The following is a 26,087-nucleotide window of genomic DNA, read 5'->3' as shown; positions in this document are numbered from 1 at the left end:
AGGGGTCATCGCATGGGCAGCTGTGTGGCTGACCCATCAGGGGCAAGGGGAGCAGGGAGGCTGGGTGAGGGCGCAGGGGTGGGAGAGGGCCTGTGAGGCCGTCCTGCAGCTGGACAGGGCCACGGCTGACCCGGGGCCCTGGGCAGGGAGCACAGCCCCATCCCTGGGGGCTAGAGCACTGCCCGCCCCTGCCCCCAAGGGCCTGTCTGCCTCACCCAGGCCGGCCTCCAGGGCCTGGGCCCATCAGAGCCTCAGTGGCCCCTGGTGGCCCGGGCTGAGCAGGAACCGGGTGACCCTGCTGGGGGGTGGGGCGGCGGTGATGAACCTGGGGGGCAGTGGGAGGGAAGACGGAGGCGCCCTGTGCGTGGGGAACACCCGCTGCTGTGAGCGTCGATGTGGGAGAACGGCGTCACCCTGCAAGATGGACACAGGCCTGAAGAAACCAGTGCCGCCTGGGGGCCCCAGGGCCCTCCCCTGCCCTCGGTGCCCCAGGCCAAGTTCCTGGGCAGACCAGCCCCCAGCACTGCGGCTCCGCGGGGCCGCCAGCCACCCTCAGTGGACAGACGCGGCTGGCCGTCCCCCTGCAGCTGGAACAGAGAGGCTTCCGGGAGGGAAGCCTGCAGCCTCAGGCCCAATGGTCCCTTCTGGGGATGGAGCGGGGGCTAGTCTGCACCCCCAGCACGCCCCACTCCCCCAGGCGCTGATGAAGCCGGGCCCGTGGGCAGTGGGCGCCCGGGCACCATCGTCTCTCCCCCCAGCGCTGCCAGAAAGGAGAGCTGGATGGAGGGCCAGGACTGTGCCCAGGCAGGGGGCCTCCTGTCTCCCGGCTGGGCCAGGCTCCCGGCTCCCATTCATTCCCCCTGAGCCCCCTCAGGTCTCTGAAAACCACACAGGCAGCGGGATCAGAGAATTCAACACGTTTCATTTGAACCCAACTCTGAGCCACGACCCACAGGATGTCAGCACCCTCCCCCCCGGCTGCGCCCCCAGCACCCGCAGGCAGGACAGCCTCTGGGAAAGGTGGCCCCCATTGCCGGCAAGGCCCTGGGAGTGGGCTCCGAGTGCTGCGTGCTCCGCCTTGGTGGTCCGAAGCTCGGCTCACATCATGGCCTCCAAGTGCAGGATCCTCAGGGCCTCAGAGATCTGGGCGCTGGTGTCCATCTGGCCATACATGCCCACTAAGAAGGCCCGGTGCAGCAACACGGCCGCATGCTCTGCGGATGGAGGAGGGCCCATCAGCTCTGCCCCTGCACCCCAGCCATTCTCGGGAGCGGAGCCTCTGCCTGTTCTTGCTCCCGGCCGGAGGACTGAGGCCCCCGGGGGCAGCAAACTGACCTTGGCAGAGGAGGGTGTACTCAGGCAGGTTCCTCAGGGCTGTCTGCACCACCTCGAAGTCCCGGCTGCCCAGACAGTACATGAATGTGGGCAGGAAGTCGGCTGCAATGCTGAAAAAGCCACGAGTTCAGGGGAGCCCCGCCCCCCCACCCCTACCCTGAGCCAGGACAGCCAAGGCCCCAAAGTCCCCCACAGCCCTAGCCCCGGGGACACTAGCTCACCCGGGGTTGTTCTGGATGGAGCGCAAGGCCAGGCTGAAGGCCAGGCTGCGGCAGGACTCCTCGGCCGAGCTCATGAGCCGCTGCAGGCTGGTCTGCAGGAGAATGCCTGTCAGCGGGGCCACCTCCCGCTAGGGCTCCCCGCTTCAGCAAGCGCGGCCGGGGACCCCACTCCCCCAGCCCCACTCTGCCTCAGTTCTGGGCTGGATGGCAAGGCACGCTGCCCCCGCAGGAAGGAGGTGGGGGTGGCTATGCCTCCCGCCCCAGCCCCCTGGGGCCCGCGGCTGCTCCGCACCGAGAAGAAGCCCAGGATCTCCGGTCTCCGCCGAGACATCTCATCCACGTCGCTCAGGACCTCCAGCAGATCTAAGTCAAGCAGAGGGCGTGTGTGACGGAGATGTGTCCCCCCCACCCCAGCAACCTAGAGGCGGGGGGCAGAGTCCGGGGCTGGCCCGCTGCCCGCTCCACACCGGACGGGCAGGGATCCCAGCCTGGCCGAGGCCCCAGGGTCCCAGGTGCAGCTCGGCTGCTCAGAACAAGGCGCCCAAGCCTCCTGGGACCCTCCACACCACCTCAGCGCTCGCTCAGGACGCCAAGCCTGAGGTTCTGCCGCCTCCCCGACTCCACCGGGACGGCGCCTCTGGTTTGGGCTCGACCCGGAGGTGCACGCTCCCCCAAGACCCTCCGTCAGGTCTGCGGGGCTGGGATGTGTGTGCACCACATCCCTGGATGTCTGTCTGTCCCCACCTCAGAGTCATGCTGCAGACATACCGCCCTGCCCTCCCCCAGGGGCCACCCGGGCTCAGCTCCCCCGAAAGGGACCAGGGGCCACCGGCCAGCTCCTCGCCAGGCCTCCCTTCCTTGGTGTCCACGGGGACTCCAGGGGGTTCCCCAAGAACACTGGCCAGCAGAGCAGCCCCCACCCCCGACCCTGGTCTGCAGCTTCCTCCTCCAAGCCCCTCTCCATGGCCCCACCCCCACTATGAGCAAAGACCCGGCCCTCCCAGCCTTCCCAGGGGCCCTGCTGTCTTCTGGATGCCCCCCAGGAGAAGCCGGGACAGCCAGGGCCGCTTTGGGACCCAGGACCACAGGGACAGAATGGGGGCCACCACCCACCATGGGGGCACCCCGGCCTGGAGGGCGCACGCACCCCTAACTCACCCTCAACCGTCTGGCCGCGGGACAGCCTCTTCATGTAGGGGGCCATCTCGGCTGCAGTCAGAGGAGCGAAGATGCAGACACTGACCAGAGGCAGGGAGCCAGCCGAGCTCTCATCTGCGAGATAGGAAGCCAATGCCAGTCAGGGGCAAGGGGACAGGATGGCCCGCCCTCAGCCACCGTCCACAGAGGGCCTATGCAGCCAGATACACTCAACGCTGTGGCCACAGGACCCCAGCGTGGAGAGGAGGGGTGTCCCTGCTGAGCAGCGTCTGGAGTCAGGGCAGATACCCGAAGACGTGGCCCTGCCCAGGCTGGGCACAGCACCAACATGCAGTGGGCGCTCAGAGTGTGATGAGACCACGAGCCTGCTGGGGGCCACCTGGGAGACACGCGCTTCTCCCCAGAGCCTTGCACTCCCTGCTGCCACCGTGCACACAGCAGGTGCTCAATAAAGGCACTGTGCCAGGCGTGTCAGCGGATGGCTGAAAGTCACACTCAGCACCAACGACTGGGCAAAACCGGGGCAGGACGACCGTGAGGGGCCAGCGTCAGGGCAGCCCCTGGGGGCAGGACAGCCATGAAGGACCAGCGTCAGCGCGGCCCCCGGGTCCTCAGCCCGCTCACGAACCCACCACTCGCTGGACACGCTGCTGCAGGCGCCGGGCTGCCGCCAGGGCGGTGGGAGCCGCGAACGGGGGCAGGAATGTGGATGCAGCCAGGCAAGGGGACAGAGGACCCGGCTGGTCCCACAGAGCAGGTGCTAGAGGTCACGTGGGCCACGGCACCACCTGGGGCTGCGCGAGCGTCACAGAGCCAGAGCCAACGACACCCCGGGGACGCCCAGGGGAGTCCAGCCCGGCCCCGCCCAGCAGAAGCCCAGCCCCACTCACCCTCACCCTCCTCATCCAGTGCCCGGTCAGCCCCGCCATCCCTGCTAGGAAGGCTGAGCCCCGCCAGGAGCGACTTAAGCATCACCAGGTCGCTGCTGTCAAGGGACAGGTCACTAGGGGGACAAGGGGGGGGAGACAAGGCTCTGCGTGAGGACCACATGCAGGGGGCAAAGGGCGACAAGGTCTGCCTGAGGGCCACACGGGGCGGGGAGGGGGAGGCCAGGGCTGTGCCTGAGCAGCATGGGGGTAGGGGACTCAGGGGGCTGGGGAGGAGGGAGCCAGCTCAGGACGGCCCTGGCGCAGGCCCAGCGTCTGTGACCCGGGCACCATGGCCCTGGGAACTCCCCGCCCTGAGCCCTGCCACGCTGGGACAGGGGTGCACTCACTGCAGCACGTTCAGATGCTTCTGCAGGAAGGCGACGGCGGCTGCGGGGCTGCAGCTGATGTACTTGTGGGTGAACCGCACGAACTTGCTGGCGAAGGGCACGAGGTGGCGGGAGGACTTCCTGTAGTTCTGCAAAGGGCATCGCGAGGCGGCGCTCAGAGCCGGGGCTGCCCCAGACGGAGGCTGTGTGCCCCGTCCTGCCGCACCCCTCCCAGAGCCTCACAGCGCAGGCTGGACACCACCAGGCGCCGCCCTCTGCTGGGTCCCTGAGGCTCAGGAGTGGCCCTGGCCCACGCCCCGCAGGGGCTCCCCCGGGAGGGTGGCAGCTGGGGGCCTGGCCCTGCCCCCGCCCCCCTGCAGCCCGGGGCTCCGCTCTCCTGCAGGGCTCCCTGGAGCCACATCTGCCCTCACCCAGCGGCTTCTGTGGACAGACCCCCAGTCCTGGTCAGGAGGACGGAGCCCGCTGCAGTTGTGGGAACAGGGGGACAAACCGACTGAGGAGAGAATTCAGAATGGGGGGGCGGGGCATGGTGGCGGGGGTGGGAGGGGGCTTGGAAGTGGGGGCAGAGCAGGGCAGGGCACAGGGACGGGGCACCCACCCGCAGCAGGCGCACGAAGGAGAGCAGGCAGTCCCACAGCGCCCCCTGGTGCTCGCTCTGGAACACCTGCGGCTGTAGCAGCTCCAGGACCCCCAGCACGTGCATGAAGAAGGTCAGGTGGTTCTGCTGCCGGAACTCCTGGAAGTTGAGGTGCGTGCGGCCGTGCAGGAGGGCGGCGATCATGGGCAGGTGCCTGCGGCCAAGCCAGAGCCGCCTGGTCCTGGGCGTCCCCCAGCCTCTCCCCTCCCCTCAGAGACCTCATCTGCTGGACAGAGACCACCCCGAGCCCACAGATGCCCACTGCGAGGCTCCTGGCTGCTCAACCGACTCATCCGGCCCCGCCCCCCAGGCTTGGCTCGTCAGCAAGCAGCCTCCGGCCCTGACTAGCCCCAGGATGACCGCCACAGAGCCCATTCCTACAGGAACACCAGGTGTGGGGCCCGCCCCTGGCTGGGGGTGGGGAGACACCACGCCACACAGCCAGGCGGTACCTCAGCAGCAAGAGGGGGTGGGCCACCGCCAGCTTCCGACAGGCCATGCTGGCGTCGGCCACTCGGCTCTCGGATGCCCGGGAGTCGCTGGTGTCCGCCAGGAGGGTGATGAAGCGGTGGATGAGGCCGTCCAGCTGAGAGGGGCAGGGGGTCAGGGCCAGGGCCCTCGCGGCTTTCGTGCCCACCTGCCCACCCGGGCTCAGCCCCAAGGCCCTGGCACAGTCCCTGAGGCCCCTCATGGTGTCCAGAGAAACCTGCCCCCACTGCTTTCTGGGGCTTCAGAGGATCAAGCTGGCTGTAGCCGGAGGTCCTGGCCAACCTCAGCACGCAGTGTGACATCAGCCGCTCCCCGGAAACAGAACAGAAGCCCTGAACTATCTCAGGTGAGAAAGACCGACCTCACAGGTAAAGCTTAACTTCAGGTGTGTGAAACACAGAACACACGCAAAGGAAAGCAAGCTACAAAAACGTCGCTCCCTCCTCCTGGGACGCAGGGCTGGAGGCAGATTCGACTCAGGGCCCTGCCCAGGGAAGGCAGGGAGGGGGCAGGGAGACCCGCAGACCACAAGCCCCCCGCACCGCTGAAAGGAGGGGAAGGCAGACTCTGAACATGGAAGACCACACTAGGCACGTGGGGGAGGCAGGCAGCCAGGAAGGGGCACGCTGTCCACACGCGCCGAGCATGGCGGCTCGAAGTCACCACGCCCACAGGGAGCCCGGCTGATGTGCGGGGACAGAGCAGGGGCCGGGCACAGGAGACATCATCACACACATCGCGCAGTCCGCGTTTCTCAACAGTCCCCATCAGGGAACGAGGGGGACACGGGGGGACGCCCACTCTGCTCTGCTCCACACCTGGAGGACTTCCCGGAGGAAGGACCCTTCAAGAGGTCAGACAGGAGAGGGAGGCACGGTAGGCTCCAACTTCAGACGCTCATCCACCCTCACCGAGTTCTGAGAAAAAGCACTTCCCTACTTCCTGGTCTGGGTTCTACCCCCAAGCAGAGGACCCAGGCACCCTGAGGAGCCCGTCGGGCCTCACCTTGCAGACACTGCTGCCGGTGGCCCCCTGGCTGTGCAGCAGGACGTCAGGCAGGGGCACCCGCAGGTCCGGCCGCTGCAGGTAGAGCTGCACCAGCAGGTCGCGGCTGCACTTCCCCAGCACGCTGTGGGAGAGCAGATGCGGCGGCTGCGTGGCCGGGGCAGTACCCCCCACCCCGCCCCGCACAGTCTGAGCCGGGTGGCCCCTCACCTGTCGCCCCACTGCTGGACGCAGCTTGTCAAGTGTGCCGTCACCTTCTTGATGCCTTCGTCGCCACCGCGGCAACAGCTCAGCAGCAGGGGCAGCCGTGCCTGGAGCAGCCCGCAGGCGCCCGCATCCCCATCCTGGCTGCGTGCCTCTGCTTCGGCCAGGATCAGCTCCACTAGCCCCACAAGCTCCGCCGGCTGCACCCGCAGCACCAGCTCCTCCCGCCGCTTCTGCAGTCGGATGCGGTCGGTCAGTCCCGCGCGGCATGGCCGTGCCCGGGCCACCCCGCCCTCTGGGCAGGGGACACCCCAAACCTGCCTGTGGGGTGCGCTGGTCCCTGCCCTGCCAGATCCGAGGGACGTGGATGCAGGCCCAGAGGAAGTCAAGGGAGGCCGAGGGGTCAAACCTGGAGGAGGTGGGGAGGCCAGACCCAGCAGGAGGCGTGACTCCAGGCGGAGGGAGGCGGATGGGACCGGCAAGATGCCCCTTGTCGGCTGTGACCCCGGCCGGGCTCAGAGGACATGGGCCACCCGCCCGACGTCGTCCAGCCCTTCCCCCACCCGCCCCGCACTTGCAGCCACGCGGCACTGACAACAGCCCTTACTGTGACTGGAGAACAGGGCACCGGCCACCCAGAGTAGGGCCACCCGGGCCAGGGAGCCGGCTCCTGCAGGGGCCAGGGTGGTGCTGGGCCAGGCTCCCAGAGGAGCTCTGCACTGGGCGGCTGCACACAGCACTCTGGGGCCTCACAACGCCTGTGGTGCCAAGGAAGGAGCCAGCCTGTGGGGTGGCGGGGGCTCACCTCTGTTCCCGGCCCCTGCCCAGCAGGATGCGGATACACTGGTGCAGGGTGGACCAGCTGGACTGGTGTGTGAGCAGGGCCAGCAGGTAGGGACGGAAAGATGGCACCTGGGGGCCAGGGTGGCCTTTGCCCTGGGACAGAGGAAACCTGGGTTGGTCTCCACCGGGCTGCCCAGCTCTGGCAGATGGGGTCAGTGGATGGCGGGCAGCCTCAGGAGGTGGCATAGGGCAGGGAGAAGCCGCCACTTCAGGGCAGGGCCTCCCAGGCTGGCGGGTCACTCCGCAGATAAAACATGGGCTGAACTAAACCCACCTCTCAGAGACGGGACACACAAGCAGCACTGTGGGCGCGGAGTGTGACCTGCACCCTCAGAAGCGCAGACCCGCCAGCGCGGGGCAGGAGCAGGGCCAGGGGTCGCACAACCCCTCCCCGGCCTCCCGGTCAGCGTTTCTTCGTCTTCCCACAGCCAGAAGGGCCCTGATGCGGGCTCCGGCCCCCACTCCTCGTCAGGGGAGGTGGGCTCCACTCTCCCTCCAGCGCCCTGCGAGGACCTGGGCCCACAGGGACCAACCTCACCCCTGCCCTCCCGCCTCTGTGACCAGATCTGGCCGGTCATGGCGACTGGCTCGGCACACTTGGGACCTGTCCGGCCGATGAGACTCCAGCCTGGGGCCTGCCAGAACCGACGGAAGAGCGCGCGCCGGCCCGGTGAGCCCCACCTTGCCCCGGGAAAAGAGCAGCCTCTGCTGAAGGTCGGGGCAGCTGCCAACCACCTCGGGGTCCAGCATCTCCAGCCAGTCGACAAGCAGCCCCGAGCAGGGCCCCAGGAGCATGGCCTCTTGGCTGCAGGGAAGGGGGCTGGGGGTCAGACACAGCCGCCCGGGACTGCCCCCAGGCCCAACCGCAGCTCCGCCGACTCACCTGCAGCTGTCGGCCTCCTGCTTCCCAGGGGCCAGGGGCTCCTCCTTCTCTGGCAGCAGCAGTGAGCTGACCACCGCCACGGGCCCCGAGGGCGGGACGGCGGACGCGGTGGAGAAGAGCGCGGCCAGCAGCTCCTCCAAGTGAGGTGACCTCGCCTCGATCAAACTCCGGAGGACTGCAGATCAGAAGGGGTGCCCGTCACACGGGCCCAGGGCATGCCCGACTCCAGGACGGACAGCCCCACCCCCGGGGTTCTGTTCTGCTGGGGGTACCCGGCAGAGGGACTCTGGAGCGGCAAGGGGGTCCTCAGTGGAGCCCGCGGCCCGAGTACCTTTGCTGATGAGCTCGGGCTCCACGTCACACTGCTCCCCAGATTTGAGGGTGGCCACGATGGCACGCACGGTGGAGCTGACCGCTTCTGGGTCCCCGCGGAATGTCAGGGCCTCCGCCAGGTGCAGGAACCCGCTCCGCACTGCAGGGGAGAGTGTGACTGGGTGGACTCCCGCCAGGGCCCCAGGAGTGACCCCCTCAGTTCCCCCACACACTCCCCTCCCCGAGGGGCCACCCCTGGGCCCTGGCCCTGAAACCACTGGACCACGCCCCCGATGCCGCTGGGCCCCCCGGGAACAGGCCCCCCGAAGCAACGGCAGAGCCTGGGAGCCCCGCCTCACCATTGCTGATCCGGCGCCGCGCCGAGCACTGGGCAGCAAACAGCCTGAGCTGGGCCTGCAGGGGCCCAGCCTCCACGGAGGGGCCGTCCAGCCACTGCAGGGCCTGCACGAGCACTTTGAGGAAGAGTGAAGAGAAGCCAGTGTCCTGGGGCGCGCAGCGCTGGGGGCGGGCAAGGCACGGCTCAGACGGGCCAGAGCCCCAGAACCCACCCGCCGCGCAGCGCCCCCCCTCCACGGTGAGGGCCCACCTAGCTCCCCCAGTGATCCTGAGGACACACGACGGGGCAAGCACATGTGCGGGCGTGGACGGGGCGGGAGAGGCAAGCGCGGCCCACCCGAGGCCCACCTGGTACTGGCAGAGCTGGCGCATCAAGGGGCAGGCAAGGACGTGGCTGCGGTGCATGGCCAGGGCCAGGGCCCCGCCGTGTGGGGAGCTCAGCAGGGTGGCGAGAGCCTGCAGGAGGCGCACGGCGACACCCGGCACCTCGGGGCTCCCCTGGCGGACTCGCGCCAGCTCCCGGCCCAGGGCCTGCTGCAGTGCCAGGGCGGCAGGGCGCGCGTGGGAGCTCTTCCACCGCGGGCCCGGGCTCAGTGGGAAGATCTGTGCGAAGAGAGGGGGCTGTCAGGCCAGCAGCGGACACCCCGATCCACCACTCTCTCCAGGTGGGCGTGCAGAGGAGACCGTGGACTGGGGACGGGGGGCCAAGGGCAACAGGCCCCGGAGACCACGTGTGGACCTGTGCACACACGTGTGTGCAAGCGTGCAGCCAGAAAATGGCACGTGTGCTCTGCAGCACCCGCTCCTGTGCCCGGGGAGCCCAGCCCACGGGCCCGGGCGGGGCCCTACCTGCAGGAGCAGGCCGGCCAGGTCGTCCTCTGGGCCCAGCGCCCGCACCCGTGCCACGGCCCGGGTCCCGCCCTGACCCGGCGGCTGCTCTGGGCTGCTTTTGGGTTTCGGCGCCTCTGCGCTGTCTGCAGGGAGGGAGGAGCAGTGTCAGTGAGAAGCCCTCCCACCTGCTTCACTGGGACCCTGCCACCCAAGGCCAGGCTCGCCCGGGGCCCGCCGCCCACAGGAGCAGCTCACGGGCCCTCCCGAGAGCTCTCGCCCGGGACGCCAGCCTCACCGGGGCTCCCGAGGCCCACGAGGTAGAGAACCCACTAGCGGGAGGGGGACACGGGGCAGAGGCTGCCTGAGTGGCCGTGCGCGGGTACCTCGCCGGGCGGGCAGGGAGGCTGTGAGCAGGGAGTGGAAGGTCTGGCCTCCGGACGCGCCGCGCTCGTGCTGGACCTCCACCAGGTGGGCCATGTAGTCTGCAGGAACACCGCGGGTGACCGCACGCAGGGCGGGGGCTGCTCCCCACCACGCCCACAGAGCCCCTTGCCTCCCCGGGACCGCAAGCGGCGTCTGAGGCGGCCGTCCGCTTGGAGCCCCTGCCCGGGGCGCTCGGCACGGCCTGGTGCTCACTCTTGTCCATGATGTTCTGCTCCAGGGTCTGGGGGTCGTGGGCCACGGCCTGGTCCAGGTACTGCAGCAGCTTGCTCATGCTGGACACGGGGATGCCGAAGGACTGCACGAACAGCAGCAGCTGCTGCGGCTCCAGGTCCTGCAGGGCTGTGGGCAGCTCCCCTCAGAGGCCGGGCGCAGGGCCGGACAGCCCCAAGGGCAGCCACTGGGTCCCCCAGCCCCCGCCCCGCGTCAGACTTGCCCACGTGTGTCCTGTTTCCCAAACCAACTCACCCCCTACCTGCCTGGCCTCCCCAGCTACTGGGCACCCTTCCTCCTCCCTGCAGGCTGCCCCAGCCCACCCCACAGTCCAGACCAACTGCCTCCCTCCCTCCTCCAGCACCCCATTCTCTCTGGGGCCTTGTAAGGCCGTAACAGCTTGCACATAGAGACAGCTCCCTAAAAAGTCTAGACATGAGCCGGATAATAGACGTCCCAGAACATGCCAGAGGCCCCCGAGCTGCCCTCTTTCCTTGGCAACGGCCTACAGTGAGAGGCGAGGCCCGGATCCCCCCAGGCAGTGCCAGCGTCCCCCCCGGGCTGTCCCCCACCCCTGGCAGTACCAACGCCCCCCTCCCTGGGCTGTCCACCCGCCCCGGGCAGTACCGGCGTCCACCAGCCGAGGGACCTCTGAGCGGATCATACGCAGCTTCAGCCAGTCGGGCAGCAGCAGTGCCTCCTCCGACGTGTCCACCAGGAAGGCTGTGGGTAGCGGCTTCTTCTCCGGGAACCAGATATCCAGCAGCGCCTGGAACTCGCTGTCACCAGCTTCAGGAGAGAGGGTGCAGTCAGCACCATAGCCACTCTGGGACCTCAGGCTGAGGGCTGATGCCAGCGTGTCCCCAGTTTACGAGGGGAGCCAGGGCTGCTGAGGAACAGGGCGGGGAGTAGTCTACCAAGAGCAAGTGCGACGGGCGCCAGAGCCTGCAAGAGGCGGGCTTACCCAACCCTCACAACCACCGTGTTCTCCTCTCTCGGTCAAGGAGATCGAAGTGCAGGGAGCCGGCCAGGCCCCCAGAAGCCGGGTGAGGCCAGGACCAGCACGTGTGCTGGGCCCCGTGGGCTTGGCCGAACCAGCCCCTTCCTGCCCTCGTCTCCACAAAGCCCTGGGCAGCCAGCAGGCCAGACCGGCATAAGGCCGCCTCCCTGGACACAAGATGCAGAGTCACCCACACCATCAGCCTCACAGGAGGGATGGAGAGGCTGCCAGGCCAGGAGGTCTCAGGCAGCCAGAGGATCAGCCAGCTCTGGACACAGCCCCTGGGCAGCGGGTCAAGGGCCACGCCCAGGCCTGTGGCGGGGACCTGCGGCCCCTCGGTGGGCAGCCCTGTGGACATCTCCACCTCAGAAACCCGGCAGGAGGAGCAGGCCCAGGTGTCCGGCAGCACCCATGTGCACCTCAGGACGACGGGACAGCAGCTGGACCTGAGGGGCCCCACCACGGAGAGGTTCACGTGCTCCCCAGGAGGGGCGTCTGCCTCCACGGGAGACCCGGCCCTACCACCCGCAGCCTGCTCACCACGGGGCGGGCCCAGAGTCAGGAGGATGACCATGGCGTGGACCACCAGGATGTGCATGGTGGCCGTCTCCCCGCTGCTCCAGCGCAGGAAGACCTGGTCCTGCGACTCTGACTGGAGGAAAAAGGCGGCGTGAGAGGCCGAGGCGGGGCGCGGGGCCGCGGAGCTGGGCGGGGCCTGGCGGGGCGCCACCTCCTTACCCAGCTGTAGACCTCCTCGCCCTCCTTGCTCTTGCGCATGCGCTGCACGTAGCGGGAAAAGATGGACAGCAGGGCTGCCAGCACCACGTCCGATTCGGCGCTGCAGGAGCGCTTGGAGAAGAGGTGGGACATGATGGTGGAGCGCTCCACGATGAGCCGGGCCACGTCCTAGGGGACCGGGCGGCAGGGGGCGGGGTCAGCGGCTCGGGCTCTCCTCCCGTCACACCCGGCCAACGGCCCATCCCCGGCCAAGGCCACCCGACGCCGCACCCCATTTGGCACAGACACCCCAGCACCGGCCAGCACGCCGACGACAGACGAGGCCCCGTGTGCAGCCCCCTCAGGCACACGGGCTGTGAACTGGAGAGGGCTGGCCCCTCGGAGAGGAGGGAGTGACAGGAACACAGACGGCTCAGGACCCACAGGGAAAAGCCGCCTGCCCACAGCCAGACGCGTCTACTTGCAGCCGGCAGCAGTGACGTGGGGGAGGCTAGCCCCTAGACCAGACTTAGAAGGCAGGGGCCACCGGCCCCTCGGCAAGAAGCCAGGCTTGGGCAGAATCCCACTGCCCACCAACCTCAGTCCTCAGCCAATCCCTCCACTCCCTCTACAGGGACCTGGAGCATTCAGGACCCCCACGCTGTCAGCCGACAAGCTCATAGAAGAGCAAGGTCAGGAGAAAGACGGCCACGAAAGAGCAGGCCGCGGGAGAACACAGGCCCGTGCCCGGCTCACGGGGCCCCACAGGAGCAGGATGCGTGGACCTCGCCCCTCCGCCTCCCAGGCTGGCCAAACCACACCTCTCGGGCCTAGAGCCCCAGAGACACGGGGGCTCCTGCCCTCGACTCCTGCTCTGGACAGAAGGTCCCTACCAAGGTCCCAGCACTAGGGACCCAGAGCCAAGGTGTGGCGCTGCCGCCTGCTTGCTCACAAGCTCCCCCAGCCTCGCCCCCTCACCAAGGCTAGGTCGCTGTGCTGGCCCTGCTCCTCCACGGGCGTGTGCTGGGACAGGTAGACCAGGTAGGCGCTGATGGTCTGTGGGTCGGTCTCCATGTGGATGGCCTGCGGAGGGGGGGCCGTGTGAGCGGAGGGGATGGCCCCCGGCCCCTCCACCCAGCCCCTCCCGACGGGGACGGCCCCGCCCCTCCCCGCCCCCGCCCCCTCGGTGCCCCGCCCTTCGCCTCCGCCCCCGCCCGCACCTGCTGCAGCGCCAGCGCGGTGGTACTCCTCACGCTCTCGAACAGCGGCAGCCGGGGCAGGTCGCGCAGCAGCCACTGGTAGCCCTGCAGCGCGTCCGCGTCGCCCGAGTCCTCCTCCAGGGGCGGCTCCTTCTCCTCCCCGTCCCGCAGGCTGCCCTCTGAGAGCACCAGGGACAAGCCCTGCAAGCGGACAATCGGGCTCTGGGGCTGCCGGCTCCCTCCAGCCCAGCAGACACCGCGTACTCAGAGCTGCCAGGACAGTGGGCCGGCTGCCCGGGAATCTGGCGCCAGCGCCTCTGGGAGGCGGCAGGACAGACACAGGGCCGCCCCCGGGACACTTCCAGTCACCCCAGAGCGGGAAGGGCCCGGGCGGGACAGGGCCCAATGTCTGCACGTTCCTACCGTGCCCTTTTCCCTGATAGTCTCTTCCGGTGAAGCCCCGGTGAGAAAAACGGTCGTTTTAACAGGAAAGACAACCGTGCCAGGGGAGCAGAGGGCCTGGTCCCCTCACCTTCATGGCCAGCACCCTGGCGGCCACCTGCGAGGAGCCCAGCCGCCGCAGGAAGTAGTCCAGCACCTCACACGTGGTCTGCTCGTCTGCCTTGGGGCCCAGCAGCAGGTCCTGCAGGCGGCCCAGCAGCTGCTTCTGCTTCTGCTGCCTCTGTGGGGGCAGGGGTCGGGGGTCAGGGCAGGCGTGTGGGGCCTGGGGTCGGGGGGTGGGGTCAGGAGATGGGATCAAGGTGGGCATGTGGGGCCCCGGGGATCAGAAGTCAGGCTGGGCATGTGAGGGTGGCGGGGTCAGGGCAGGCATGTGGGCCCCAGGTGTCTGGGGTCGGGGCAGGCGTGTGGGCCCCCAGTGGGCACTCACCTGCCGCTTCCTGGCCTTCTGCTCCTTGCTCTCGCCCTCCTCCTCCTCCCCGCCCGAGGCGGGCTCATCAGCGGCGTCATGCAGCAGGAACTCGCACAGGCACTGCACGGGCAGCACGTCCAGGGAGCCCTCGCTGGACTGTACCAGGTCGGCCAGCCAGGGCATGGACTGCGAGGAGGCCTGGGCGGGCAGCAGCACACGGCTCTTTCTAGTCAATCCCGCTGCCACCCTCCCCCCAGCAACTGCCCGCCACCAGCGGGGACTCCCGAGGCAGCTCTCTGCACCCCGGAGCCGTGGCTGAAGGGCCCGGTCTCCAGGCGTGCCCTCCAGCCCACAGTCTCATCTGATGCCAGGGCCCCCCGCAGCCTCGGGAAGGCCCCCCGCAGCCTTGGGGGTGCTCACCTGCCTCTGGATGATGTTGAGAAGGAAGTCGGGGTTCCGGCTCCGACATAGAAGGTGCCCAAGGCGCAGGGACTGGTTGAGGCCTTTCACCTGGTCCAGGATGTGAGGCGGAGGCCTCCGGGGTGGCCCTCTGAGAGCGCCAGGCAACACGTGTGTGTCAAAGCGGCAAGTGAAGCGCCCCCAGCTAAGAGTGGATGGGGGGGGCCTGCCTGCCTCCCACCTGCAGCCAGCTGCGCATCCTCCCGCAGGCCCGTGGCTCCTCCCCTCTCAGCCTGGCCTCGGGGGCTCTTGGCTTCACCCACAGTGTGGCCCGGCCTCCCATTAGACCCCACCCCCACCCCCCAGGCCTGGCCGCCCCCCGCCGCCCGCCCGGCTGCCCCCTGCCAGCCAGGCCAGCTGTACCCCCCAACCCCTGCCCGCCACGCCCCACGCCCCGGGCTGCGCACGCACTGGGGCTCGAGGCTGGTGAGCTGGGACAGCAGCAGGCTGCTGCTCTCGGTGATGGTCTGCCGGGTGGAGGCTGCGGCCAGGTGCCCCTCGAATGCCAGGATCTCCTGCTTCTCCCGCTGCGAGACCTGCAGCTCCCGGTTGATCATCTCGGTGCGGCTCTCCTCATCCGTCAGGGTGCACGGCGGGTACGAATAATTGCTGGGACCAGGGGACGAGAACCTGTCACAGTGCCGCCCCCGGGTAGTGCTCAAGAGTAGGGGTCAGAGCCTGTGGCGACATCCCTGGCCCAAGCCCGAATGGAGCCGTTAGACTGTGCAACGTGTCCAGGGGCCATCGGCAACACGCCACAGTCAGACCTCAGTGAGGGAGCGGGTGTCCCTCAGAGCCCACAGCCGGCCACTCTGTCCTTCCACATGACCGCACGCTGGTGCTTCCAAAATTGGCCAATAGGCGTCAGGGCCCCAGACCCAGAACAGAATGTGTGCGGGAGGGCCGTGCGAGACCCCTGCCACTGGGCCAGGTGTTCCGGCACAGGCACCAGGCCGACTCCCACTTCAGAGACACAGGCACCCTCCGGGGGCCTGAAGGCCGGGACCCCTGACACACATTCTGAGTGTAACCGAGCCCCCGCATCCTGGCCCCGCATGGTGGCAAGCGACTCACTTGGTCATTGCCATCTCCATGAGCATCTTCAGCGTGGGGTACTCTTCCCAGGCAGCCAGGCCTAGGGGGCAAGGCAACAGGTGGCCGCGGGACCCTGGCCCGCCCCCAGCCCCTCCCCACTCATCAGCCCGCCCCTCGCCAGGCTCTGCCCCCCGGCCCGATGAGCGCAACATCCAGGAGAAGCAAGGCCCACACAGGCTCAGGTGGCCGTGGCTGGCTGGGGCAGTGGGCGCTCACCAATGTTCTCCGGGTTGAACGCAGCGACCACCAGCAGGAGGGGCCACGCCTTCCAATAGAGGGTGGAGATGGCGAGGTTTGGAGGCTGATACCTGGAACCAAAATGGCCACAGCTCAGCCTTGGCACCGGGCAGCAACAGCACACACATCCTGTGAGGGGCCACCCAGCCACTGCAGCTCAGACGTGAAACGTCCAGAAACGTCCAAGCTACAGGACTCGTGGTGTCTGACGGCCGTGTGTGTTTGAGGGGAAGGGGAGGGGAGCACCAGCGGATGGGCAGAGGCTTCTTGGAGGGACGACGCTGTCAGGTCACGCAGACGACGGCAGCGGAGCCCCGCGGCTGCGCCGAGACCACCCTATCACATCCGCAAACGAGTGACGCACGCGGCAAATGGAAACCGCGCCGCGGTCGGGCGCTGAGGAAACGGCGTGCACGCACTGTCGTCCCGAAGCAGACACAGCGCCTGGTTCACACACGAGGGAACCAAGCAGCAGAGTGCTGCGGGCCGAGGAGAGAGTGGGGCAGTCGGGGGACCTGGGTGCCGGGGGCCTCACCCTGGCGGGAGCTGGATGTTCTCGGGGTGGTGGTAGGTGCACAGGTTCAGGACGGCGTCGATCAGCTGCACTCGCTCCACCTTCAGCACGTCCACGTCTGAAACGCAGGAGCCACATGCGGGTCCCTCGGTGCACGCCCCGCCTGGACTCGGGCCGTGGACGCCCAGGAGCAAGGACACAAGGCAGGTGGGGCGGGGACGATGCAGGCACGGGGGACGATGCAGGCACGGGGGACGATGCAGGCACGGGACACGCTGCCGCAGGAGCCCCGGGGCGCCAGGGCACGACCGCACCGCGCGGCGCCCGAGGCTGCAGCACGGCCGGGCTCAGGGACGGTCAAGGACACGCTGACACCTGTGGGTGCAGCGGATGCGCCAGGGCGAGCAGGGGAACGGCGAGCCCCCCAACGCTGCAGGCCAGCCCAGGCCCACCAGCAGCGAGACACGCGCTCTAGAAGGGGGCGGCTCCGCCTCAGGCCCCCCCGCAGCCCTTCAGAGAGGCGGGGGACAGACACTCCTGCCGGGTTCAACCGTGCAGAGAACACACGGAGGCCTGAGAGGTCGCGGGGAGGGGAGCCAGCAGCGGGAGGCCCTCACCGTCAGCCTGCACAGCTGCAGCCCGCTTCACCAGGTGGTCAGCCAGCTCCATGGCGTCGGCGGGGCCAAGAGGGAGCTCCCGCGAGAGCCCGATGACTAGAATGCGCATCAGCGTGTCCTCCAGGATGGGCACCTCCGAGCAGAGGCGGAGGAAGAAGCTGCGGGCAGAGCGGGCAGAGGAGGGCTCGTGGGAGCCCACCCCCAGGGCAGGGGAAGCCCCAGCTCGTCTCATCTGGGCACAGAGGGGGCACTGCCCACCCTCCCCACGGTCACTTGTGCCTGATGCCCATGTGGACCGGGCCCCACAGCCCTGCGGAGGACGGAGTGGGAGCCGGCCTCGGGGGTCTCACAGGCCAGCTCGGCCCCATGCCGTGCCCTCAGACAGGGGCGGGGCTCCGGCAGGGGAGGAGCACGCTGACCCCGCGGTGGGGCCCAAAGAGGCAGAAGAGGGAAGCGGCCTGTCAGAAGCTCAGGGAGGTGACCTGGCTCGGGGACCGGTGAGGGCAGAGAGGACACGTGTGCGCGCTGCCTGGACGCGAGGGGCGGGGCCCACCCAGCCGAGCATGCGCGAGGGCGCAGGGGCCTGCACAGTGCGTCTGGGGAAAGGGCGGCGGGGTGCGGGCGCAGGGACCTGCCCCCAGGCCCGCCCCCGCCCTGCTCACTTGCGGTCGCTCTCGGGGGGCCAGTTGTCCCACTTGTAGTAGGTCTCGGGCTGCTCCGTGAAGAGAACCTTGTGGAGGCTGCAGCGGGGGAGGGCCGTCAGGCTGGGGTCCTGGCCCCACCCCATCAGCCCCCGTGGGCGGGGAAGCCCGTGCGCAGAGCGATGGCCGGCTCCTGGCTCTGCAGTGAGGCCTGGGAGGCTGGCAGGCCATGGGCCCCTCCCAACAGGGGGCGCCCCACCCCACCAGACAGGGCCCCGCCTCCCCGAGGCCCTGCCGGAAGCTCGGACACCGCGAGGTTTTGGCTGTTGCCCCCTGGCCCCTCTGGCCTCTGACAGCCTGGCGCCAGCTAGTGGCCTGTCATCCAGGGAGGAGCCCTGTCACTCGTCACCCGTGAGCCCCGGGAGCGCGGCCGGTCGGGGGCGAGGCAGAGCCGGCCGCACCAGTGCACGTAGTCCTTGGGGGCGAGCTTGCTGATGGAGGGCACGACGGTGTGCAGCCACCACACGGCATCCCGCTGGATTGCAGCGATCTGGTTCTGGAAGGAGCGCAGCACCTCGAGGTCTGGGGAGGAGGAGCCGGTTACATCGCCTGCATGGCAGCCAGGCGCACGGAGAAAGCCTGGGCGGCACAAGCACCCTGAGACGTCACAGAGGGGCGGGGCCCCAGATGGGGGGTGTGGGGGGGGGGCGGCTGAGACGGCTGGGCAAGGCTCGCCAGCACCTGACCGTCCTCCAGGGTTGAGGACACCTCGGGGAACTGAAACCCTGAAATCCCAAGTGTCCTTCCAGCCCATCGTTTAAAGGGCCTTGCAGCCAACCCTTTCCAGGGTCAGTAATGACCCAGAGCAGGCTGACCCAGACACCGCTGCCCTGCCCCCCTACCCTACTCCCAGCCCAAAGGCACCAGGACCTGCACAAGCAAACCAGCAGAGGGTGACCCCGGGCTGGGAGCGGTTGCTCTCCGCCTGGACAGAGTAGGAACCAGCAGTTTCCTGGGACTCCAGGAGCCGAGCTGCAGCTGCGACCCTCCTGCCCCAGCCCCACACTCAGAGCAGAGCCCCCTTCTCCCACCCAAGGCCGCCTCCCCAGCATGAGAACCCCCCGCAGAAGGCAGCCCACCCCCAGCTCCTCACTCTTCTTCTCTCCTTTGTCCCAGGCGACGCCAGCCTCCTTCACCTGGGCAGTGATGCCCAGCATCATGGACACGGCCAGCACGTCTGTGACGTGTACCACGAAGCGCTCCTGCAGGACAGAGCAGCCCCGCCCAGCCCAGCTCAGCGCAGCGGTCCACGTCCCCGTCTCCCCTCTACCCACCCCTCACCACGGCCAGCAGGACGGCAGGATGCTAGGGACCAAGAACCAGCCACAGCAAGGCCAGGTCGGGCCACAAGGCGAGGTATAGCCCACAGAGCTGGACTGAGCTACCCTCGGAGAAGAGGACCCCCAGGGGCTGTCTGCTGACAGCTCACGTGGCTCCCGAGATCCACCACTCTCGGCCCCAAGTCCTATTCTCCAGAGGCCCTTCCCGCCTCCCCAAACTCCCTAAAATCCACCCTGAGCAGACCCGGGCCCCGGGGGCGCCGTCGGTCTGCGCACACCAGACACTGCTGCCCCACCCCCACACCCAGCGCAGAGGCCGCGGGGACGGTGGCCTGGGGGTGCGGCGCCGCGCACCTTGAACTCCATGTCCAGGTACTGGGGCTCCTTGCGCTCCTGCATGAGCCCGAGGCAGAAGGCCTGGAAGTTGATCTCGTGCTTGGTCTGCTTGATGATTTCACGCAGCAGGGCCCGCGAGGCCCGCAGGTAGTCGTCCTTGTTGGTCAGCAGGTCCTGGAACACCATGGCCAGGAACTGCGGAGAGAGAGATCGCGGGAGCTGCCGGCCGCCCGCCCCAGCTCCCGCGGCCCCCGCGGCTCTCACCCTCATGGGCCAACAGGAGGCCTGCCCAGAGAGCCCGCGACCCAGACACCCCGGGACAGCAGAGCCTCCTCACAGCGCTCTGCACCCGCCGATCCACACCCTCTCCTCCAGCGGCTCCGGGGCGGGGTCGCGGGGCCCCACCTTGGGCGCCAGCTCGGAGCTGTGCTGCAGCACGGTGTATAGGATCTGCATGTTGTTGGGGTTCCGCGCGTTGGAGAGCTCGTTGAAGATCACGAACTTGATCGTGGTGCCCAGGTTGTCCTTGTGCGCGTTCAGCAGCTCCCTGGGCCCCGAAAGCAGAGGGAGCTCCAGCAGCTGCCGCCCGCACCCCCCATGCCCCCGCCGCCCGCCCCCGGCGGCCCCACGCCCACCGCCCGCCCCCAGTGCCCCCGGCAGCCCCGCGACCCCCTACGTCCCCACTGCAGCTCGCCCCCGGCGGCCCCGCGCCCCACCCCCGTTGGCCCCATGCCCCCGCCCCCGGCGGCCCCGCCCCCCCGCGCACCTGATGCAGAGCATGTAGTGGTTGAGCAGGACCTTGGGCTTGAGACGGATCTTGATCAGGTGGGAGATGACGTCCATGTCCTCGGCGCCGTGCGTGCTACAGTTCATGCACACGGACATGAGCAGGTCCTGGGCAGGCCGCGTCAGCTGCGGGCGGCGGGAGGGGGGGACACCGTCAGCCCCGCGGCCTCGGCGCAGGAGGGCCCCGCGAGCGCGCGCGCAGACGCGCGCCTCACCTTGGGGTTCTGCAGCCACATCTCCAACCTCTGCACCGCCATCAGCCGCGCCTCCTTGTAGCCGCAGGCAGAGGTGAGCAGCCGCAGGAGGTTCCGCGAGACGCTGTCGATGGGCTGCCGCCGGTTGAGCTGGTCGCGCAGCATGTCCAAGACGTACTCCTCCACGCTCTCCGCCAGCTCCTCGTACCTAGGCCAGAGGGGGGACGGCAGCGGGCAGGAAGGCAGGCAGGCGGGGGTCTCCTGGGACCGCGCGGGCCGGGGGCGCGCGGCACACCTACCTGGGCATGAGCTGGCCCTCCTGCTCGGGGCTGAGCTTCTCCTCTGCGATCAGGAGCTCCGTCTGGCTGTCCTCCTCCTCCGTGAGGGACGGGTGCGGGCTGCTCCCTGCAGAAGGAGCGCCTAGTGGACACCGGCTCCCCCCGGTGCCGCGTGCCCGGGCCCCTCCCACTGGGAACCCCAGCCCAGCTGCCGCAGGGGCTCTCACCAGCACTGAGGTCCCCTCCGCCACGCCCCGCCTCCCCCTGCAGGAGCACACTCTTGGGGGGCATCTTGGTGTTGAAGGCTGTCTGGATGTTGTCCACAAAGGTCCTGCAGTGCGGGCTGTCCACCCAGATCCGCTCCCCCAGGGAGTCTTCGATGTACACCTGCCAGGACGGAGCCCAAGCCTCAGCCTGCCCTCTCCTGCGACCCCGTGTGAGGGCAGGAGCAAGCTGGGAGCCTCCCCAGGCCCTGGCTGCCCCTTCACAGCCAGCAGCTCGGGGCAGAAGATGCCCTGGGTTGCCACGCGGCCCTCGGGGCTCAGACGCCTTTACCCCCTGGTGGTCCAGCAGTCCCCCCACCCCAATCGCCGCCCTCTGCCCCCTTCACCAAGAGTGATCGCCTGGGAGAGGCCACTCACCTTGACGAAGATCTCAGGCCAGTTCTCATCCTCCTCATATGCGGCCATGAGGAGGTTGCAGGCCAGCACAGACACCAGGCTGTTGCCCTTGGCCTTGAAGCTGACGGAGGCATCCCGGCGCAGGAGGCTGCACAGCGCCTGCGGGAGATGGCGCGGTGGCGAGGAGGCCCGTCTGGCCCTGCCCGCCCCTTCCCCACTTCCTGGCATGGAGGAGGGGACGGCAGCCCTCACCTCAATGACGCCCTCCGTGGCGAAGATGTTGGGCTTCATCTTGGCCAGGTACATGAGGCTGAGGTACAGGACGCTGTCCGGCTTGGCCCGTGTCACCTTCAGCTGCTTCACGGCCCCACACAGCACGCCCTCCAGCCGGTCATCATTGCCCTCCAGCTCGGCCGCCTCGATCTCGTCCAGCAGCACCGTGGGTGGGACTGCCGGGGGAACACCCGGTCAGGTGGGCAGCCCCGACCCAGACCGTCCCACGCAGCCCCCAGGCCAGGGGCTGCCGAGGGCGACTTCCAGGGACCTGACTGAGGGCCTGGGGTGGAGCCACGACCGCAGGTCCCCAGGGAGTGGGCGGGGCAGCTGGGCCGTGCAGTGCAGGGGTCGCCCGACCTCCAGGAGTGACCAGGCCCAGGAGGGGCCGTGCGGGAGCCCCCCAGGCACTGCTAGAGCCTCTCGCTGCGGGTGCGTGGCCTAGGAACACCTCCTTTTCTACAAACTGGTCCTCTCCCTGAGCTTCCGAGCGAGCCTAGAGCCCTCTCGCTGCGGGTGCATGGCCTAGGAACACCTCCTTTTCTACAAGCTGGTCCTTCCCTGAGCTTCCGAGCGAGCCTAGAGCCCTCTCGCTGCGGGTGCATGGCCTAGGAACACCTCCTTCTCTACAAGCTGGTCCTCTCCCTGAGCTTCCGAGCGAGCCTAGAGCCTCTCGCTGCGGGTGCGTGGCCTAGGAACACCTCCTTTTCTACAAACTGGTCCTCTCCCTGAGCTTCCGAGCAAGCCTAGAGCCCTCTCGCTGCGGGTGCATGGCCTAGGAACACCTCCTTTTCTACAAACTGGTCCTTCCCTGAGCTTCCGAGCGAGCCTAGAGCCCTCTCGCTGCAGGTGCATGGCCTAGGAACACCTCCTTTTCTACAAACTGGTCCTTCCCTGAGCTTCCGAGCGAGCCTAGAGCCCTCTCGCTGCGGGTGCATGGCCTAGGAACACCTCCTTTTCTACAAGCTGGTCCTCTCCCTGAGCTTCCGAGCGGGCTGGCCGGGCACCACCTGTGGACCCGGGCCTCCTCCTCCACTGCGGCCTCCCCGCGTCTGCCCCTCAGAGGCTGCTCCCTGCATCGCTGAGAGCCTGCCAGGGCTCCGACTCTCCCCCCGCGCAGCTGCCCTCTGCTCTTTCCCTCCTGCTACCTCCTTGGGCATCCCGGCCCCCACCTTCCTCCTCTGACGGGACCAGAGGCCCCCCTCCCCATTCCCCACCTGAGGGCCCCCCGGGCCAGGCGCGGCTCCACCCACGTCTGATCTGTGCCGCACTTACAATCGTTTGGGTCCACCTGTTCTGTCACTTCCACTGTGATTTCTTTTCTGACCCAAGAGGTTTTGTTAGGACTGTGTTTTTAGATACCCAAGTGATGGCAACGCGATGGATTTCTGACTCAAATGCATGGAGGACAGAGGTTGACCGGCACTCCCCAAGTGCTCTCCACGTGCCAGGGAGAAAGACAAACAGGCAGGAAGAGGGGTGGAGCTCAGAAAGTCCTGGCCGTGGAGACACTCCAAGTGCCACACGCCATGAAGTAGCTGAACTCAGCCTCTTCTGTTTTGCTAAATGTGTTTCATTTGTAACATGCCTTTCATAACCATACTCCAAGTAACCTTCAAAGCCACCTTATCTGGGACTCGTGTGATGATAAAACCAAAGCATGGCCAGTGAGGAGAGAGCTGTGGCCTGAGTCGGGACTCAGTCCCTCAAGTGCTCAGTGCTGACCTGGCCCAGCCGCCAGGGAGGGAGCCCGAGCCAGAGATCCGAGGCGGCTGCCACCCAGCGCAGCCCCGGGCCAGTCTCCGCCCGGGTCTCACCGCTGCCCAGCACAGCCCCGGCCCTGGCCTGAGCACGGGCCCCTCCACCAGCATGAAGGTCGCCACCCAGTGGAGCCCCAGGCCGGCCTCTGCCCTGGTCTCACTGCTGCCCAGAGCAGCCCCGGCCCTGGCCCGAGCACCGGCCCCTCCACCAGCACGAAGGCCACCACGCCACGGCTTCTCTCGTAGTCCCGCTGCCAGTCGAATCCCAGCCAGCCTGTCAGGCTCTGTTTCCCACCACAGTCCCTGACGGGCCTCCTCTCTCCCCGGTTCCCCGATGGGCCTTCCCCTCCCTGGCTGCCACGTGAGCCCCTGTACACTTTAACACCCAGGACTGATGTGATGTTAAACAGACCCGACCTCCAGAAAAACGGGAACGTCCAGGGCAGAACAGCTTCTGTGTAAACAGCGGGCTTGTGGGTAAGCTTTATGCCTGTCTCTAATGCTGTCATGATACCTCATCAGCTAAGAGATAAAAAGCAAGCAGGTGAACTCTGCACCGTTAGGAACTGGGAAGAGAGTGAGGCAGCACAAGCTACCGCCTCCTGGGTGGACAGGGTCCTCACGACACGTACAGCCCCCAAGGACAGCACCTGTCTGTCTGCACTGCCCTGGACTCCCTGCACTCAGAGAAGACTGTCACAGAGGCGGCCTCGGAAAATAGCCAGGCCAGCAAGGGAACAACAGAGTGCGCCTGCTCCCCAAGGACCGGAGCTGGCAGCCCTCCAGGAGGGCATCAGGCTCACGCCCGCTCCAGCCCTGGAGCAGGGCCGGCAGGAACCTGTGCAAGGCTTTCCAATGTAGGAGGCCCCTGCACGGCTGTCTGCTCCCCAGAGAGGGCCACAGAGGCGCGCACTCGGCAGCAGCCCCAGATCGATGTGGGCCACCTTGCCCTGAGTGACAAGCACCTCCCATCACTGTCAGTCTGAAGCAGAGGTGCAGTGAAGGCGGCCCTATGAGAGATGCTCTGAAAAACAAACTCACAGCTGACTCCTGTCCTCCATTCTCCAAAGAACCTACACTCCTAAGCTTGGAAGTAGCCTTTCTGAACCCTGGTGCACGGACGAGGCAGGGGCTGTGCTCTCATAGAAGCTGTCTTTACCTTCAATCGGGACCACGGATGGCTCTTTAATGGAGGGAGAGATGGCACGCTTCTCTGCAACCGCAGCCTCAGCCAGGCGTCCCAGGGCACTCAGCGGGGGCGTGGAGGAGAGTTTGGGGCGCTTGGTGAGCCCCGGCAACGCCGAGGCACCCGCCAACGCAGCCGCAGCATCGCGCTTCCGCTCCGAGGGCAGGCCGGAAGGGGCAGGCTTCAGCAGGGTGGAGGCTGTTTTCGACTCAGTAGTCTGACCCTTTGAGCCCAGAGCAATGAAGTCTCCTGGCGGAGGGTGACCTGCAGAGGGACACGCACCTTCACACAGCAGCTAGGTGGAAAAGGAGTCCGAGAACAACTCCAACCTCCCACCATTTCCATGGGGATTCGACTACGGTCGGGGCAGGCGAAAAAACAAGACACCCAGCAAGTGCACAGCAGTGCTGGGACTGGCCAGTGAGCAACAGCGGACAGTCACACGGCGCTGACTACACACCAGGCCGTTTCCAGCCTATCAGCTTCCGGTCCCTTCACCCTCAACAAGTTTCTGAAACAGGCATCATTAACCTCACTTCACAGGTTGAGTACTACCAGGCACAAAGAAGTTAAGTAAAGCGCCCAAGGCCACTCAGCTAGCGCGGGTTGGAGGCCAGTTTGGCTCCAGCCTGCTGTCAGCCCCTGCTTGTGCCGCCCCCTCCTCCCGCCAGGCACTCCTGGGCTGCGGTCCGCGGCCTCGGATGCATAGACCAACGAGCCGGCCTGGGTCGAGGAGGCGGTGGCGGCGGTCCCAGACCCCCGTCCCGGGACTCCCAGGGCCCCCGGGACCAAGGGCTGCTGTCCGAGACCCCATTCCTGGGAACCGCGTTCGGCTCGGGGAAACAAAGCCGCGACCCGAAGGCGCTGCGCCGTGTGCCGCGGGGAGAGGCCGCGCACCCGAAGGCTTGGCCGCAGCGCTGGGCCTGCGGACAGTGGTGGGCTTGGCCCGGTTCATCCTGCCCCCGAGCCCTCGCCGCTCCGCGCTGCCGACGCCGCACTGGGGGGAAGACCCGCGCTAGTCAGCAGCCCGCCGCTCGCCCATTCATTCCAATCTGGGACTGCGGCCCGGGGCGAACACTCCGCCCCACCGCGGGCAGCAACTCCTGAAGCGGCCGCGCGACCCCGCCTTTCCGCCTTGGATCCCGGGAGGCTCCGTCTCTCTGGCAGAGGCGACCCAGTTTCTTCTAGTGAGAGCGATAGATGCCCATCGCAGCGGCGCCCGGGTACCGTCGCGGCCGCCCCAGAACCGGAAGTCGTCCTTTGAGTCCGACTTCCGGAACACCCGGAAGCAAAACAGCGAGGGGGGGTGGGGTGAGGGTGGGAAGGCGAGCTGGTCCGCGGTGCCTGCAGCGCCCTCTGGCGGCGGGAGGCCGGTGCAGCCTCCTCGGTGAGGCGGGTTTTGTCACCCGCTCCCGCAGGTGCGGCTGCCCTTAGTGAGTGTCGAGCCCAAGAACACGAGCTCGGAAGGGTGGCCTCGGCTGCTCCCCGTACGTGCTGGGCCTTCAGAGTGCTCTCCCACCTGTGGGCTGAAGGGCAGGTTGCGGGGTTCCCTGGGGGGGAGGGCGTCTAGGAGGGAGCCCAGCAGCCAAGCCGGCACCGGGCAGGGCCCCGGGGTGCGGCCTCGGGACTCCCGCGGCCTCGGTGCGCCGGCCTGCGCAGCGGGGCCCGCTCGGTGCTGAGGACGTGGTCGCCAACCACGCGCCGAGTGCGGCTCCACGCCAGACCCTCACGTCCTCCTCTTCCTGGGGGTCTCCACGCC

General features: G+C 68.1%; 1 protein-coding gene across 2 annotated transcripts; it reads right to left on the bottom strand.

The window, feature by feature from the left end:
• Positions 1–902: 902 nt before the first annotated feature.
• INTS1 (integrator complex subunit 1) lies at positions 903–25,595 on the bottom strand. Of its 2 annotated transcripts, XM_070362114.1 has the most exons (47): positions 25,226–25,595; positions 24,302–24,592; positions 21,362–21,558; positions 21,131–21,268; positions 20,717–20,876; positions 20,511–20,616; positions 20,233–20,419; positions 19,998–20,143; positions 19,637–19,778; positions 19,250–19,426; positions 18,709–18,817; positions 18,017–18,137; positions 17,577–17,654; positions 16,915–17,072; positions 16,319–16,415; positions 15,763–15,854; positions 15,526–15,586; positions 14,863–15,060; positions 14,413–14,542; positions 14,011–14,190; positions 13,654–13,803; positions 13,143–13,322; positions 12,901–13,005; positions 11,944–12,111; positions 11,746–11,857; positions 10,833–10,994; positions 10,188–10,334; positions 9,935–10,033; positions 9,570–9,694; positions 9,069–9,323; positions 8,723–8,882; positions 8,383–8,523; positions 8,052–8,226; positions 7,850–7,973; positions 7,131–7,261; positions 6,647–6,734; positions 6,332–6,558; positions 6,122–6,245; positions 5,080–5,213; positions 4,589–4,781; positions 3,991–4,118; positions 3,605–3,717; positions 2,715–2,828; positions 1,849–1,919; positions 1,557–1,648; positions 1,336–1,445; positions 903–1,214 (listed from the first exon to the last, which is right to left on the bottom strand). In XM_070362114.1, exons 1-47 carry the CDS (start codon positions 25,281–25,283, stop codon positions 1,099–1,101), a joined length of 6,570 nt encoding a protein of 2,189 aa, XP_070218215.1. In that variant the 5' UTR covers positions 25,284–25,595; the 3' UTR covers positions 903–1,098. The 2 variants fall into 2 exon arrangements, with proteins under 2 accessions (XP_070218215.1, XP_070218216.1); XM_070362115.1 differs by lacking the exons at positions 24,302–24,592; positions 25,226–25,595 and adding an exon at positions 22,658–22,776.
• Between the last annotated feature and the right edge of the window lie 492 nt (positions 25,596–26,087).

Source organism: Bos mutus, chromosome 25 (assembly GCF_027580195.1).
Source record: "Bos mutus isolate GX-2022 chromosome 25, NWIPB_WYAK_1.1, whole genome shotgun sequence".
Lineage (NCBI taxonomy): Eukaryota > Metazoa > Chordata > Mammalia > Artiodactyla > Bovidae > Bos > Bos mutus.
The sequence above is the reverse complement of the archived record's forward strand: the minus strand, read 5'-3'. Positions and strand labels throughout refer to the sequence as shown.